Consider the following 14,334-nt stretch of genomic DNA (forward strand, 5'->3'; position numbering starts at 1 on the left):
TTTACAAATTTCCCTCTGAGTACTGCTTTCACTACATCCCATTGCTTTAATAGGTTGTAGTCTCATTGTCATTTAGTTCAAAATGTTTAAAAAACTGTCTTGAGATTTCTTCTTTGACCAAGTATTATTTAGAAGTGTGTTGTTTAATCTCCATGCACTTTGGTATTTTCTGGCTACCTTTCTAATGAACTATAGTTTAATTCCATTATGAGCTGAGAATATACATTGTATGGTATCTCTTCTCTTAAGTTTAAAGTGTGTTTTATGACCCAGAGTGTGGTCTGTCTGGTAAGTGTTCCCTGTGATCTTGAAAAGAATATGTAATCTGTTGTCATTGGATAAAGTAGTCTATAGATGTCAATTATATTCAGTTGATTGATGGTGCTGAACTTTGTCCTTATTTTCTGCTTGATGAGTTTGTCCATTTCTGATAGAGGGTTATTATAAAGTCTCCAACTTTATAGTAAATTGATCTGTTTCTCCATGCAGTTTGGTCAGTTTTTGCTTCACATATTTTGATGCTCTCTGTTAGGCATGCACACATTAAGAATTGTTATGTTTTCTTGGAGTACTAACTCTTATTGTTATGTCATGCTCCTCTTGATTCCTGAAAATGTTTCTTACACTAAAGTTGAAATTAGTATAGCTACTCCAGTTTTTATTAGTGTTAGCATGATGTCTCTTTTCCATCCTTTTTCTTTTAATCTGGAAATGTTTTTAAAGTAGATTTCTTACAGTCACATATAGCTATTGTTTCTGCATCCACCTGTGACCGTCTCTTTCAGTTGTTGTATTTAGACCATTCACATTTAATGTGATTATTGACATAATTGGACTAATATCAACCATGTTAGAAAAGAAAAACAGAAAAAAGCACTGATGATGTTTGTTATTGTTTTGTTGTCCTTGTTCTTTTTGTTCCCATTTTTGTCATCCAGAACTTTTCTCTCATTTGTGATTTTAATTGAGTATTTTATATGATTCATTTTCTCTTCTTTTTTCTATCATATAGATTAAACTTCCTTTAATATATGCTTACAACCAATCCAGGTCCACTTGCTTTTATCATTAGCCGTCATTTGTTTCAGTTATACATAAGTGCCTGCATTGGCACACTTGTATGAATACGTTATTATTTTGAACAACTGTTAAATCAATGGATCAATTGATTTAACTGTTAGATCCATTTAGAAATATAAAAGCTTTAATTTTATGTTCACTTATACATTCTCTGATGCTTTTTACTTCCTATATGTAGATCCAAGTTCCTGACCTATATCATTTCTCTTCTCTCTGAAGAACTTCATTAACATTTCTTGCAAGACCTTGAGTCTTTTGGCAGCAGTTTCCCTCAATCTTTGAGAATGTTTTTATTTCTGTTTCACCTTTTGAGGGATAGTTTCAGACTACAGAGATCTAGGTTGATGGGGATTTTCCTCAACACTTGAAATATTTCCCTCCACTCTCTTGTTTGCATGATTTCTGAGAAGTTAGATAAAACTTTTACATTTTCCTGCCCATAGGCAAGGTATTTTTTTCCTCTAGTTTCTTTCAAGATTTTTTTAATCTTTGATTTTCAAAAATTTTAAAGTGATATGCCTAAGTTTAGTTTTGGGCATTTATTTTTCTTGGTGTTCTCTGAGATTCCTGGATCTGGGGTGTGGTGTCTGAAAATTTGGGGAAATCTCAACCATATTGTTTTAAATATTACTGTTTTCTTTTCCTCGTGGTATTCCATAACATGTATGCTACAGCCTTTTGTAGTTATCTCACAGCTCTTGGATATTCTCGTCTATTTTTTTCCATTTTCTTTTTTCTCTTTACTCTTCAGTTCTTGGAAGTTTCTGTTATGATATCCTCAAGCTCAGAGATTGTTTCCTGAGGCATGTCCAGTCTATGGATAAAACCACATCTTCATTTCTGTTACATTGTTTTTGATCTCTAATTTTTTTTTTTTTTTTTTTTGGCCTTTTGAGGGCTGAACCCATGGCATATGGAGGTTCCCAGGCTAGGGGTCAAATTGGAGCTGTAGCCACCAACCTATGCCACAGGGACTGCAATGCGATATCTGATCCACGTCTGTGAACTACACCACAGATCATGGCAATGCCAGATCCTTAACCCACTGAGTGAGGCCAGGGATCAAACCTGCATCTTCATGGATACTAGTCGGGGCCCGTTAACCACTGAACCATGACAGGAACTCCTCTAGAATTTCTTTAATATTCTTTTTTAGAATTTCCGTCTGTGTTATTATATTCATCTGTTCTTGCATGTTGTCTACTTTAGCAGCAAAGCCCTTAGCATATTAATCATAGTTTTAAAAAATTTCTTACCTGATAATTCCAACATCTGTGACATATTATCTGATTCTGGTTTTGATGTTTGTTCAGTCTTTACAGATATACTGGTAAGAGGAAATGTAGTACATAGGCCCTTAGGAATGTAATGAATGACAAGGTCTTCGATTGGGGGCGTGCATTCTGTAGTCCTTTGAATAGCCTTAGTCTTTTCATGAGCCTGTACTCTTGGACTGAACTTCACCAGTACTTCTCAGTATTTTTCTTTCTCATCTTTAGATGGGATGGGAGGCTAGAGGTAGCTGGAGTTGGATATTTACCCTGTCCCCATGTGGAAGGCTAGAGGGAGCTGGTTTGAAGTGTTTTCCCTCTAGATATGTTAGTTCCCTTCTAGGTAGGCTAGTCTCTGGTAAAATAGTTTCTTCCAAAGGCAGGCCTTGGTAAGAAGAACAAAGTACTCTTGTAGCACTCTCCCATCCTTTTTTTTCTCTTTCCTTTTTTCTTTTCCCTTTAATTTAGAGTCTACACACTGGGTTAAATGCTAGGGGATATCGAAATTTACAAAACAAAGTTCACAGTCTTCTTAAATCATGTTGTTCTTAAATTATCACTGGATTCTCATTTCCTTTGAATTAAGGTTGAACTCTGAACCTTATGATTCTAAAGTATGGTCTCATCTCACTTAGATGTTTTAATTTTCCCTGATATTCCCCTATCTTGTAATCTGTACTTTAAACAAACCATGGGTATTCTCTGCCTTTATTCCGTCTTTTGCCTTCTTAAGTATATTCTCTCTGGAATATTTTCTTCCTTTCTCCATTCCTGCCAGAATCCTCCTTATTTTCAAAGTCTATCCCAAAAGCCATCTCCCCAGTAAAGCCTTTCCCCTCATTCTCTCAGTTCCCTCTTCATTTATCCTCCCACCATCTAACACTTTGTACTGCCCTACTGTACTGTACTGTGGTGTGTGTGTGTGTGTGTGTGTGTGTGTGTGTGTGTGTGTGTATAATTATCTAAGGGTTTCTCTTATGTCTCTGATTAGAATTTGAGTTTCCAAATTTTATTTTTTATCTTTTTTTTTTTTTTTGCTTTTTAGGGCTGCACCCTCAGCACATAGAGGTTCCCAGGCTCGGAGTCCAGTTAGCTATTGCTGCTGGCCTACACTATAGCCACAGCAACATCAGATCCAAGCTGCGTCTATGACCTTCACCACAGTTCACAGCAACACCAGATCCTTAACCCACTGAGCAAGGCCAGGGATCAAACCCACAATCTCATGGTACTAGTCAGATTTGTTTCTGCTGCACTGCAGTGGGAACTCTAGAATTTGAGTTTCTAAAAGGCAGCACCTGAATCTTTCATCTTTGAAATACCCTGTTCCTTAAAAATGCTATTTGTATAATTAAAGTGTTTTATTTACTTGCAGTTTTATTGAGATATAATGACATACAGAACTATCTAAGTTTAAGGTGTACAGCATAATGACTTGACCTACATACCTCATAAAATGATTGTACCAGTAAGTTTAGTGAACATCCATAATCTCATATAGATATAAAATAAAAGAATTAAAATATACTTTTCCCTTGCATGAGGACTCCTAGAATTTACTGTTTTAATAATTTTGATATGTAACATACAGAGGTGTTAATTATATTTAACGTGTCGTATGTTACATTCCTACTACTTACTTATAACAGGAAATTTGTATCTTTTGACCATCTTTATCCAGTTCCCCCCCCCATCCCCTGCCTTTGTTAACCTTAAATCTGATCTCTTTTTCTGTGAATGAGTGAGTTTGTTTGTTTTTGAAATATAATTGACCCACAAACACTGTGTTATTAGTTCCTGGTATACAACATAGTGATTCGCTATTTCTATGCATTGCAAAATGACCATCACCATGCAAAAATATTACATTATTATTGATTGTATTCCTGTGACTCATTTAGTTTGTAAATGGAAGTTTATAGCTCTTAATATCCCTCACCTACTTGTTTTCTGTATCTCTGACTCTTTCAGTTTTGTCATGTTTGTTCCCTTGTTTTTATATTTTGCATATAAGTGAAATCACATAGTATTTGTCTTTGTGTCTGACTTTATTTCACATAAATACCCTTTAGGTCCATCCATATTGTCACACATGGCAAGATTTCATTCTTTTTTATAGCTGAGTAATATTCTATTGTGCATGTATGTATCTGTATACAACTTCTTTTTACAATCATCTATTAATGGGCACTTAGGTTGCTTTCATGTCTTGGCTGTTATAAAAACTGCTGCAGTGAACATATGGCTGTGTGTGTGTGTATCTTTTCAAATTAGTATTTGTTTTCTTCTGATAAAAACCCAGGAGTAGAATTACTGGATTATATGGTAGTTCTGATTCTAATTTTTTGAGAAACTGTCCTACTGTTTTCCACAGTGGCTGCACCCATTCACATTCCACCAACAGTACACGAGGGTTCCATTTTTCCGTATCCCGGCCAGTACTTGTTATTTGTTGTCTTTTTGAAGATAACCATCTTATAGATGCTAGGTAGTATCTCACTGTGATTTGCATTTCTTCTGTGATTAGTGATGTCAGACATCTTTTTATATGCCTCTTGCCCATCTGTATATTCTCTTTGGAAAAATGTCTATTCATATTCTCTCTCCATTTTTTTTTGTTTGTTTCTTGTTTTTTTCATGTTAAGTTGTATATTTTGTATACTTTATTTTGTAGATTAACCCCTATCAGATGTATCATTTGCCTTTATATCGTTATCATCTTCCATTCAGGCAGCCTTTTTGTTTTGTTGATAACTTCCTTTGCTGTGCAAAAGCTTTTAGTTTGACTTAATCTTATTTGCTTATTTTTGCTTTTGTTGCCCTTGCCTTAGGAGACATAATCCAAAAAAATATTGCTCAGACCTGTGTCAAAGAGGGTACTGCCTATGTTTTCTTCTAGAAGTTTTATGGTCTGAGGTTTTACATTTAAATCTTTTATCCATTCTGAGTTTATTTTTGTATATGGTGTAAGAAAGTTTCCAGGCTGACTCTTTTGCATATAGACGTCTATTTTCCCAACACTTTATTGAAGAAACTATTTTTCCCTATTATATATTGTCTCCTTTTTTGCAGAGTAATTGACCATCTAAGTATGAGTTCTTTGGGGGCACTCTTTTCTGTTCCATTGACTTATATGTCTGTTTTTGTGGTAGCATCACACTGTTTATATAATTTTTCAATTGTGTCTCTACCTTTTGAAAAAGTATAGGTTTTTCAAGACCTAGTTCAGGTTCACTTTTATTAAAGCCCTTCTGTAGCTGTTACACATACAGATATCTTAGCACTTAAACAGTTTTGTTGTCTTTCTTGTGTGACACTTTGTTAAACCAGTGGGACTTTCTTTTACTAACTGTTGAATTCCCAGTAAACAGTGCTTAGTATATGTGCTTAGTAATTGGAAAAATAATCTGTTGCTTTACTTTCACATTGAATTGGTTGGTATCTCTTATAGAACTTATCAAATTCTAATTTGTTTGAGGAAATGTTTATATTTCCTGCCCTCTCCTTCCAGGTTGTAATGCTGCAGGGGGAAGGAGACAGGGAAGATCCTATCTGGCTTTCCTTCAAAGCCTTGCACATGAAAAGAATAATACATTTATTCTTTAAGCAGCTTTTTTTTTTTGTCTTTTGTCTTTTTGGGGCCACACCCTCAGCATATGGAGGTTCCCAGGCTAGGGGTCTAATCGGAGCTGTAGCTGCCGACCTACGCCAGAGCCACAGCAATGCAGGATCCAAGCCACATCTGCGACCTACACCACAGATCACAGCATGCTGGATCCTCAACCCACTGAGCAAGGCCAGGGATCAAACCCACAACCTCATGGTTCCTAGTCAGATTTGTTTCCACTGCACCATTATGGGAACTCCCTAAGCAGCTATTTTTGAGCACTTATTTTGTCCCAGTCCCCATTCTCAAGCATAAGAATATAAGAACAACTAAGAAGGAAAAAAATTCCTGATTTCACGGGCCCTACTTTATAGTTAGGGGAGACATTCTATTAAAACTTACTGAATTTAATATTAGCTAAAAATGATCACCTGTGAGGAAATAGTTTTTAAATTTTTATTTATTTCCTTAGAACTTTCAATTCTATATAGTGTACTTTTTACAGTCTAATTATACTTTTTAATCAAATAATTACTGCCTTTTATTAAGCTTCTGTTATGTGCTAGGAACTTTGCATTGCTTGGCAATGCTAAGTAATTTGATTTAATCATGTCATATAACCAGGAAGCAGGAGAGCAGGGATTTACTTATGCCAAGGCCTATCTGTCACCAAAGGCTGTGTGTGCTCTTTGTTTACTTCATTTCCCGTTTCTTTCCATGCTTTCAGTTTCTTTCCATGTTTTCAGTTTCTTTCCATGTTTTGAAGTCTAATCTATGTATTTTTTCTTTTCAAATAGCCACAATATGAGAACACTTCACTCCAGACTCCATTTTCAGATCAGTCAGCATCTCATTCCCAGCAAGAAGAACTTGAGCAAAAGCTTGCATCTACTGAGAAAGAGGTTTTACAGCTCAATCAGTTTCTCAAACAAAGAATAAGCCAGTTCAGTGACGAGAAGAAGAAACTGGAGGAAAAGGTAGGTATTTTTAATAAAGTTGAATTAGGTCTGTGGCATTCCTTCAGCACATAATAATATGCCATCTACTCTATGCTAGGCATTATACCAGGTTATATATATTTATTTTTCTTTTTTTTTGGCCAATCATGCAGCATGTGGAAATTCCCAGGGCGGGGATTGAACCCATGCCAGAGCAGCAACCCAAGCTGCTGCAGTGCAGTATTGGATCCTTAACCCACTGCACCACAAGAGAACTCCCCAAGTTGCATGTATATTGAAGTGTTTAGGTTTATAGTAACTATTGGGAAACCCTGTGCTATCTATAAAAATCCAGGCTTTTTGTTTGTTTGAGAGATAAAAATACCACTGTTATGTTATGTCTTTCTCAGTAAGAGTAAAGCTTTTCTTAAGTTAGTTGCCTACACTGAGATGAGACACCAATAACTATTCTCCTTGGATCTGGCATTGCTGTGTCTCTGGTGTAGGCTGGTGGCTCCAGCTCCATATGCCATGGGAGGACAAAAGGACAAAAGACCAAAAAAAAAAAAAAATTTTGTGAAATAAGATAAATTGTACTTGAGTTGGTTGTGATCTTAACTATTTCTGATTCTGTTGGTGAATTCATCTATACCTAAGATTAGGATGTTGGTTTTGATATTAATTTTTTGACACAAAAGCACCAATGATTCATAATATTTTTCTTTAGCTTAAGACCAGAGACAGATATATAAGTAGCCTGAAAAAGAAATGCCAGAAGGAATCTGAACAAAATAAAGAAAAACAGAGAAGAATTGAGACCTTGGAAAAGTATCTGGCTGATCTTCCAACTCTTGATGATGTTCAGAGTCAGAGTCTACAGGTAACATGAAATAAAATGTTCATCTTTAAATAATAGGAAAACGTAGTATTTTTAAAGTTGACTCTTTTTAGACATTTCATTTTTATAATTTTTCATTCATTTATAAATTTTTATAATTAAAATTTTAGTTACGTATTTGGCTAATTATAAGTTAAATCTATGTACTTAATAGCTATTTTTAGGATTAACTTTAATTGGAAACTTTGTTCATCCACAGTTAATCCAAAGAAAGATCAAAAGATGATCCAAAGAAAGATCATCCATGAATAAATCTTTCTTGTTCCTAATTAATATGCCGTACCCTTCCTAATGAACTGTGTATTAACTATCTCTCATACTGTTCTGTTCTATCAGGTAGTTTATAAACCAGTAACACCACACCCCCATACACAAACATGCAGGCATTGGAGTTCCTGGGATACTGACTTTTTCCAGTATTCTCTGGGATCCACCAAGGCTTTTTCGTTTTGTTTTGTTTTGTTTGGGGCTGCACCTGTGGCATATGGAAGTTCCCAGGCTAGGGGTCAAATCGGAGCTGCAGCTGCTGGCCTTTGCCACAGCCTCAGCATGGGCTGTGTCTATGACCTACACCACAGTTCATAGCAGCAGCAGATCCTTCACCCACTGAGCAAGGCCAGGGATCAAACCTGCATCCTCATGGATACTAGTCAGTTTCGCTACCGCTGAGCCACAATGAGAACTCCCACCAAGACATATTTAATAAGACCTTTTTTGATTATCTTTCCAGATATTTATTTTGCTTTCCTCATTCTTAATATTTCCATAAATTCTTTCTTATACTTTGTGACTTCTGTTCACTCCTCTGACCTCTCTCTTGTGACCATTTTCTTCTCTTAACAGTACATCATCCAGTCTTTCTACCAACTCCTTTGAGACCTATCCTCTTGAAACCTTATTTGTAAATCCATTAAACCTACTCTTGAGTCTTTAAAGTCTTTGTAATTATGGGATTTTCCATTTCATCACTATTGACACTTCAGGGCAGATAATTTTTTTGTTGTGAGATTCTACCCTATACAGTAAAGGATACTTGAACTTAACAGCATTTTAGCCTCTGCCTACTAGATGCCAATAGCACTGCTCCTTCCCTTCCTGCCTAAAACCAAAACGTCTACAGACATTCCCAGATGTCTTCTGGGGTGAGTAAGGGGAGCTCACTCCCAGGTGAGAATCATTGAACTAATCCACAAAGTATCATTATTCAGTGGACCCTAGGCCTGAACACATTCTCTGTTTATTTTAATTTACAAAGAATTAAAGGAGACCCCACAGGAGTTTGTATGAGCAGGAACAGAAAGGATTTTAAAACATGCGTTCATACCACGTTATACACATTAGGATGGCTAATATCTAAAAAACAGAAAATAGCAAGCATTGATAATGGTGTGGAGAAATTAGAATCCCTGTGCACTGTTGGCGGGAATGTAAAATGGTGTAGCCAGTGCTAAAAACCATATGACAGTTTCTCAAAAAAATTAAAAATAGAATTACCGTATGCTCCAACAGTTCCAATTCTGGGAGTATACTCAAAATAAGTGAAAGCAAGGTCTCAAACAGGTGTCTGTACACAGTGCAAGTCCATAACAGAATAATGTACAATAGCCAAAAAGTGGAAGCAGCCCAAGGGTCTGTCAGTGCAGGAATGGATGAACAAACTTCAGCCTTAAAGAGGAAGCACATTCTGACACATGCTACAACATGGATGAACATTGTGCTAAGTGAAATAAGCCTATCACAAAGATAGATTAAAGGAAAATAAAGAAAAATAGGTATGAGGTACCTAAAGGAGTCAAATCATAGAGACAGAAGGTCAAAGGGTAATTGCCAGGGATTGAGGGGAGAGGTAGATGAGTTGTCAATGGGTAGAGAGTTTGTTTTGCAAAATGAAATGAGTTCTGGTCACTAGTTGTACAACACTGTGAATGTACTTAACACTACTGAGCTGTACACTGAAAAATGGTTAGGATGGTAAATTTTATTTAGGTATATTTCACCTCTCTTAAAAATAAAAATTTAAAAATACACCCAAATTGAGGTTATTCATTTTCTCTGTCTTCTGGAAGTTTCTATCCCTTTTCTCCTCTTCTCCATAATCCCATTCATCCAGCTCCCTTTACAAAGGAGATAAAGTGTTAAATATTTTACATGAAATGAAGATAGTATGTTTATAACCATAAGTCTGTTAATTCTTGGGAACTCAGTAACAATTTCTGGTAGAAACACATTTAATATTCCTTGTATTATGAACTTTTGAAAAATTTCTCCTTAGCTGAAGTTTCTGGAAGAAAAAAATAAGAGTTTGCAAGAGACTTTGATAGAGACGGAAAAAGAACTTGAAGACTTCAAAAAACGGTGTCAAGAAAAAGAGGCACAGCTACTATGCCAGAAAAAGAAGGAAAAGGAGTTGGTTACTACAGTTCAGAGGTAAGAAAACCTTCAGTAATTCTTTTTATGTTACTTTTAAATTATTCTTTGTTTTTTCATAGTGTTTCACTTAAAATACATTAATTTATAATTACACATTAATTTATAATTTTATTATTGTTATATTACTCTATTATTTTTCTTACCTTAAAGATACACTTTCAAGAAACAGGTTATCTCAGTTGTGATTTAATAGTTTAATGCAACTTACTCTCTTGGTTTTAGATAAGAATAGTTTTAAAAAAAAGCCACTTGAAAACTGGAAGTATTAACACAAACCCTTTATCTAATTGCTTTGTCAAAGAATAAGTAATTCTAAGTAACAAAAGGGAGACAACCAGACTGCCCTCTGTCAGAGTGAACTAAGTGGCTCCCATTTCACCTTACTGCGGAGTAACAGATATGGCCACTTGCCATGTTTACTCACATTCTTGCCTCATGGGACTCTTCTCTTTTAATTAAATATAGTTAGAATTGCAGTGAGTATTATTTGTTAGTGTATATTGCTAATGTTTTTAAGCTGGAGAAATTAATATTGGATTCCTGAAAGACCTAGAAAACTGTTCCACATATGCATCTACAGGTACTCTGTTTCATAAAACCTCAATAGATTATCAACCATAAAGAGATAAAACTATCCTAAAGAATAAAACAAAACAACAAAAAAACTGACTTTAAGAAATATGCATTCTTTATTCTTTTATCATCTATATATAACTCAGTGTAATTCACTTTAAAAATCAAATTCCAGAGTTCCCGTCGTGGCGCAGTGGTTAACGAATCCGACTAGGAACCATGAGGTTGCAGGTTCGGTCCCTGCCCTTGCTCAGTGGGTTAACGATCCGGCGTTGCCGTGAGCTGTGGTGTAGGTTGCAGACGCGGCTCGGATCCCGAGTTGCTGTGGCTCTGGCATAGGCCGGTGGCTACAGCTCCGATTCGACCCCTAGCCTGGGAACCTCCATGTGCCGCGGGAGCGGCCCAAGAAATAGCAACAACAACAACAACAACAACAAAAAGACAAAAGACAAAAAAAAATCAAATTCCATTTGATAATTTCATGTTAATATTGCTTTACTACCATTTTCAAAGTCTTAAATGTGCCTGGTCTCCTTTTTCCCTCAGATTTCAGTGCAGAAAACCTTAGATTTTTGGGACAATTCCATCTTCTAATCTCAGCTCCAGAAAAATTCATACTTTGACTCTACCTTTACTTTTCTCCTATTTTCTGCTTTCTTGATCTTTAATTTCTTTTTATTACTCCACATCTTATATCCTCTTCTCTATTTTCAAAACAGCTTCCTGGCCTCCATTAATTCAAACATATATCTCTTTCTTTCATCTTATGACAGAATGGGAAGAGGTAATGCATTTGTTCTGTTTTATAGGGCATTATGATCATAAACTCAAGCCGTATTGTTTTGTGAATAGAACTAGGAACACCTGAAAATAATTTGTATATTTGTTTTGTTCCATTGTGTGCTTTTCATATTTAATATGATTTTATATCATCTCTTTCACTAAGATTTTCTCTTTTATTAGGCTTTTGGAGAACATTGAGCCTCGTATTCTTGATTTGGAAAGATGTAGCGTAGTACATTTCAGAATCCATTTTCCATAACTTTATCTTGATGTTCTCTGAGGTGATATCATCCCAGGAAATTTCTCTTGATTTCTAATAGATGTCAAGGACTGAAGAAGTTCTAAAATTCTTCAGTGCTTATGTGGCTATGGTATCACTTGACTTGGGGGGTCGGAGTGTTATTTCAGTTTCCTCAGCTATATGATGTAATATTCCTTAAACTCCAGAAGGACTTCAGATATATTATATGACTATGAATTTTATCATTACATTTATCTTTTTAATTTAATATTCCTAAGTTTTCTGCTCTGTGAATATTTAAGAACTTTTGGGATTTAAAAGTCATATAAGAAATACTTTTCTATTAGAAATGAAAATCTAAAATATGTGGATCGGATTCTGGTAATGCAATAGTTGGTACCTTTGCTATTCAAGAGATTTATTACTTTTCTAAGTGAACATACTTCATAACATAAAATGAGAATGTATACATGAAAGAGACTTATTTGATATTTTATTTGATATTTTCCCATGACAGTACATTTTTCCCTCCATATAGCTGACATTTTTTTAATATGAAAGACCTTAATAGTTTTAATGTAACTTATTTTTCTTGGAATATTATACATAGAAGTAGTAGTACCTTTATACTGAATTGGGACAAAAACTTATTCTGAGATAGAAACAACATATTTTTCACTTTTAGGATGAAGAAGCAAATTCTTTTATGACAAGTAACAATATGTTACAAAGCACTGCAGTACATTCATACTGTATAAAAACTTCTCTGGTGCCATTATTTATGAACACATCTGAAGCCCTTATTGTACTATTTAGAACTATTCATTTTTGTCCAAAATCTAGATACAGCATTTCTTTTTCTGTGGGGGCAGGGGGGCGGCGGGGAGAGAAAGCATAATAGCCATAATACTTGAAAGAAGAAAAATAAAAATATCTAAATCCACATTGTAAGAAGTTTATTTCTTTTAGTACTCTACAACTCTTGAGTATGATTATAGGCTAAAGGAGAACTATTCTTAGGTTTCTGTTATTGTTATTGTTGGTTTGGGGTCATTATTGTTAATGGTATAGTTTCTTTTAACCCAAACAATACTTTTTCCTTTCTCAAGCTAACACCTACCTCCCCTATATTTTATTCTTTTTTTTAATATATTGATTTTTTTTCATTATAGCTGGTTTGCAGTGTTTTGTCAATTTTCTACTGTACAGCATGGTGACCCAGTTACACATACATGTATACATTCTTTTTTCTCACAGTATCATGCTCCATCACAAGTGACTAGATAGAGTTCCCAGTGCTACACAGCAGGATCTCATTGCTAATCCATTCCAAAGACAGTAGTCTGCATCTTTTAACCCCAAGTTCCCAATCCATGTCATTCCGTCCCCCTTCCTCTTGGCAACCACAAGTCTGTTCTCCAAATCCGTGGTTTTCTTTTCTGTGGAAAGGTTCATTTGTGCCATATATTAGATTCCAGGTATAAGTGATAGCATATGGTATTTGTCTTTTTCTTTCTGACTTACTTCCCTCAGTATGAAAGTCTCTAGTTCCATCCATGTTGCTGCAAATGGCATTATTGTGTTCTTTTTATGGCCAAGTAGTATTCCATTGTGTATATATACCACATCTTCCTGATCCAATCATCTGTCGATGGACATTTAGGTTGTTTCCATGTCTTGGCTATTGTGAATAGAGCTGCAGTGAACAGGCAGGTGCATATGTCTTTTTCAAGGAAAGTTTTGTCTGGATATGTGCCCAAGAGTGAGATTGCTAGGTCATGTGGTAGTTCTATGTATAGTTTTCCAAGGTACCTCCAAACTGCTTTCCATAGTGGTTATACTAGCTTATATTCCCACCAACAGTGCAGAAGGGTTCCCTTTTCTCCACACCCCCTCCAGCATTTGTTATTTGTGGATTTATTAGTGATGGCCGTTCTGACTGGTATGAGGTGGTACCTCATGGTACTTTTGATTTGCATTTCTCTAATAATCAGTGATGTTGAGAATTTTTTCATGTGCTTGTTGGCCATCTATATATCTTTTTTGGAGAAATGTCTATTCAGGTCTTTTGCCCATTTTTTAATTGGTTTGTTGGCTTTTTTGCTGTTGAGTTGTATAAGTTGTTTATATATTTTAGAGATTAAGCCCTTGTCAGTTGCATCGTTTGAAACTATTTTCTCCCATTCTGTAAGTTATCTTTTTGGTTTCCTTTGCTGTGCAAAAGCTTGTCAGTTTGATGAGGTCCCATTGGTTTATTTTTGCTTTTATTTCTGTTGCTTTGGGAGACTGACCTGAGAAAACATTTGTAAGGTTGATGTCAGAGAATGTTTTGCCTTTGTTCTCTTCCAGGAGTTTAATGGTGCCTTGTCTTCATTTAAGTCTTTCAGCCATTTTGAGTTTATTTTGGTGCATGGTGTGAGTGTGTGTTCTAGTTTCTGATTTGCATGCAGCTGTCCAGGTTTCCCCTATATTTTATTCCTAATGTACCAGAAGGGCTTCCTGTTGTTTCCTAT

The 14,334-nt window shown here is 35.5% G+C and overlaps 1 protein-coding gene across 1 annotated transcript in view; it reads left to right on the forward strand.

Moving 5' to 3' along the window:
• Positions 1–14,334, forward strand: part of CEP85L (centrosomal protein 85 like) — a 164,335-nt gene that overhangs the window by 120,149 nt on the left and 29,852 nt on the right. Inside the window, 3 exon segments of the mRNA XM_047759656.1 lie at positions 6,756–6,935; positions 7,624–7,776; positions 10,067–10,221. Of these exon segments, the coding sequence (XP_047615612.1) occupies positions 6,756–6,935; positions 7,624–7,776; positions 10,067–10,221 (488 nt within the window).

Source organism: Phacochoerus africanus, chromosome 2 (assembly GCF_016906955.1).
Source record: "Phacochoerus africanus isolate WHEZ1 chromosome 2, ROS_Pafr_v1, whole genome shotgun sequence".
Taxonomy (NCBI): Eukaryota; Metazoa; Chordata; class Mammalia; order Artiodactyla; family Suidae; genus Phacochoerus; species Phacochoerus africanus.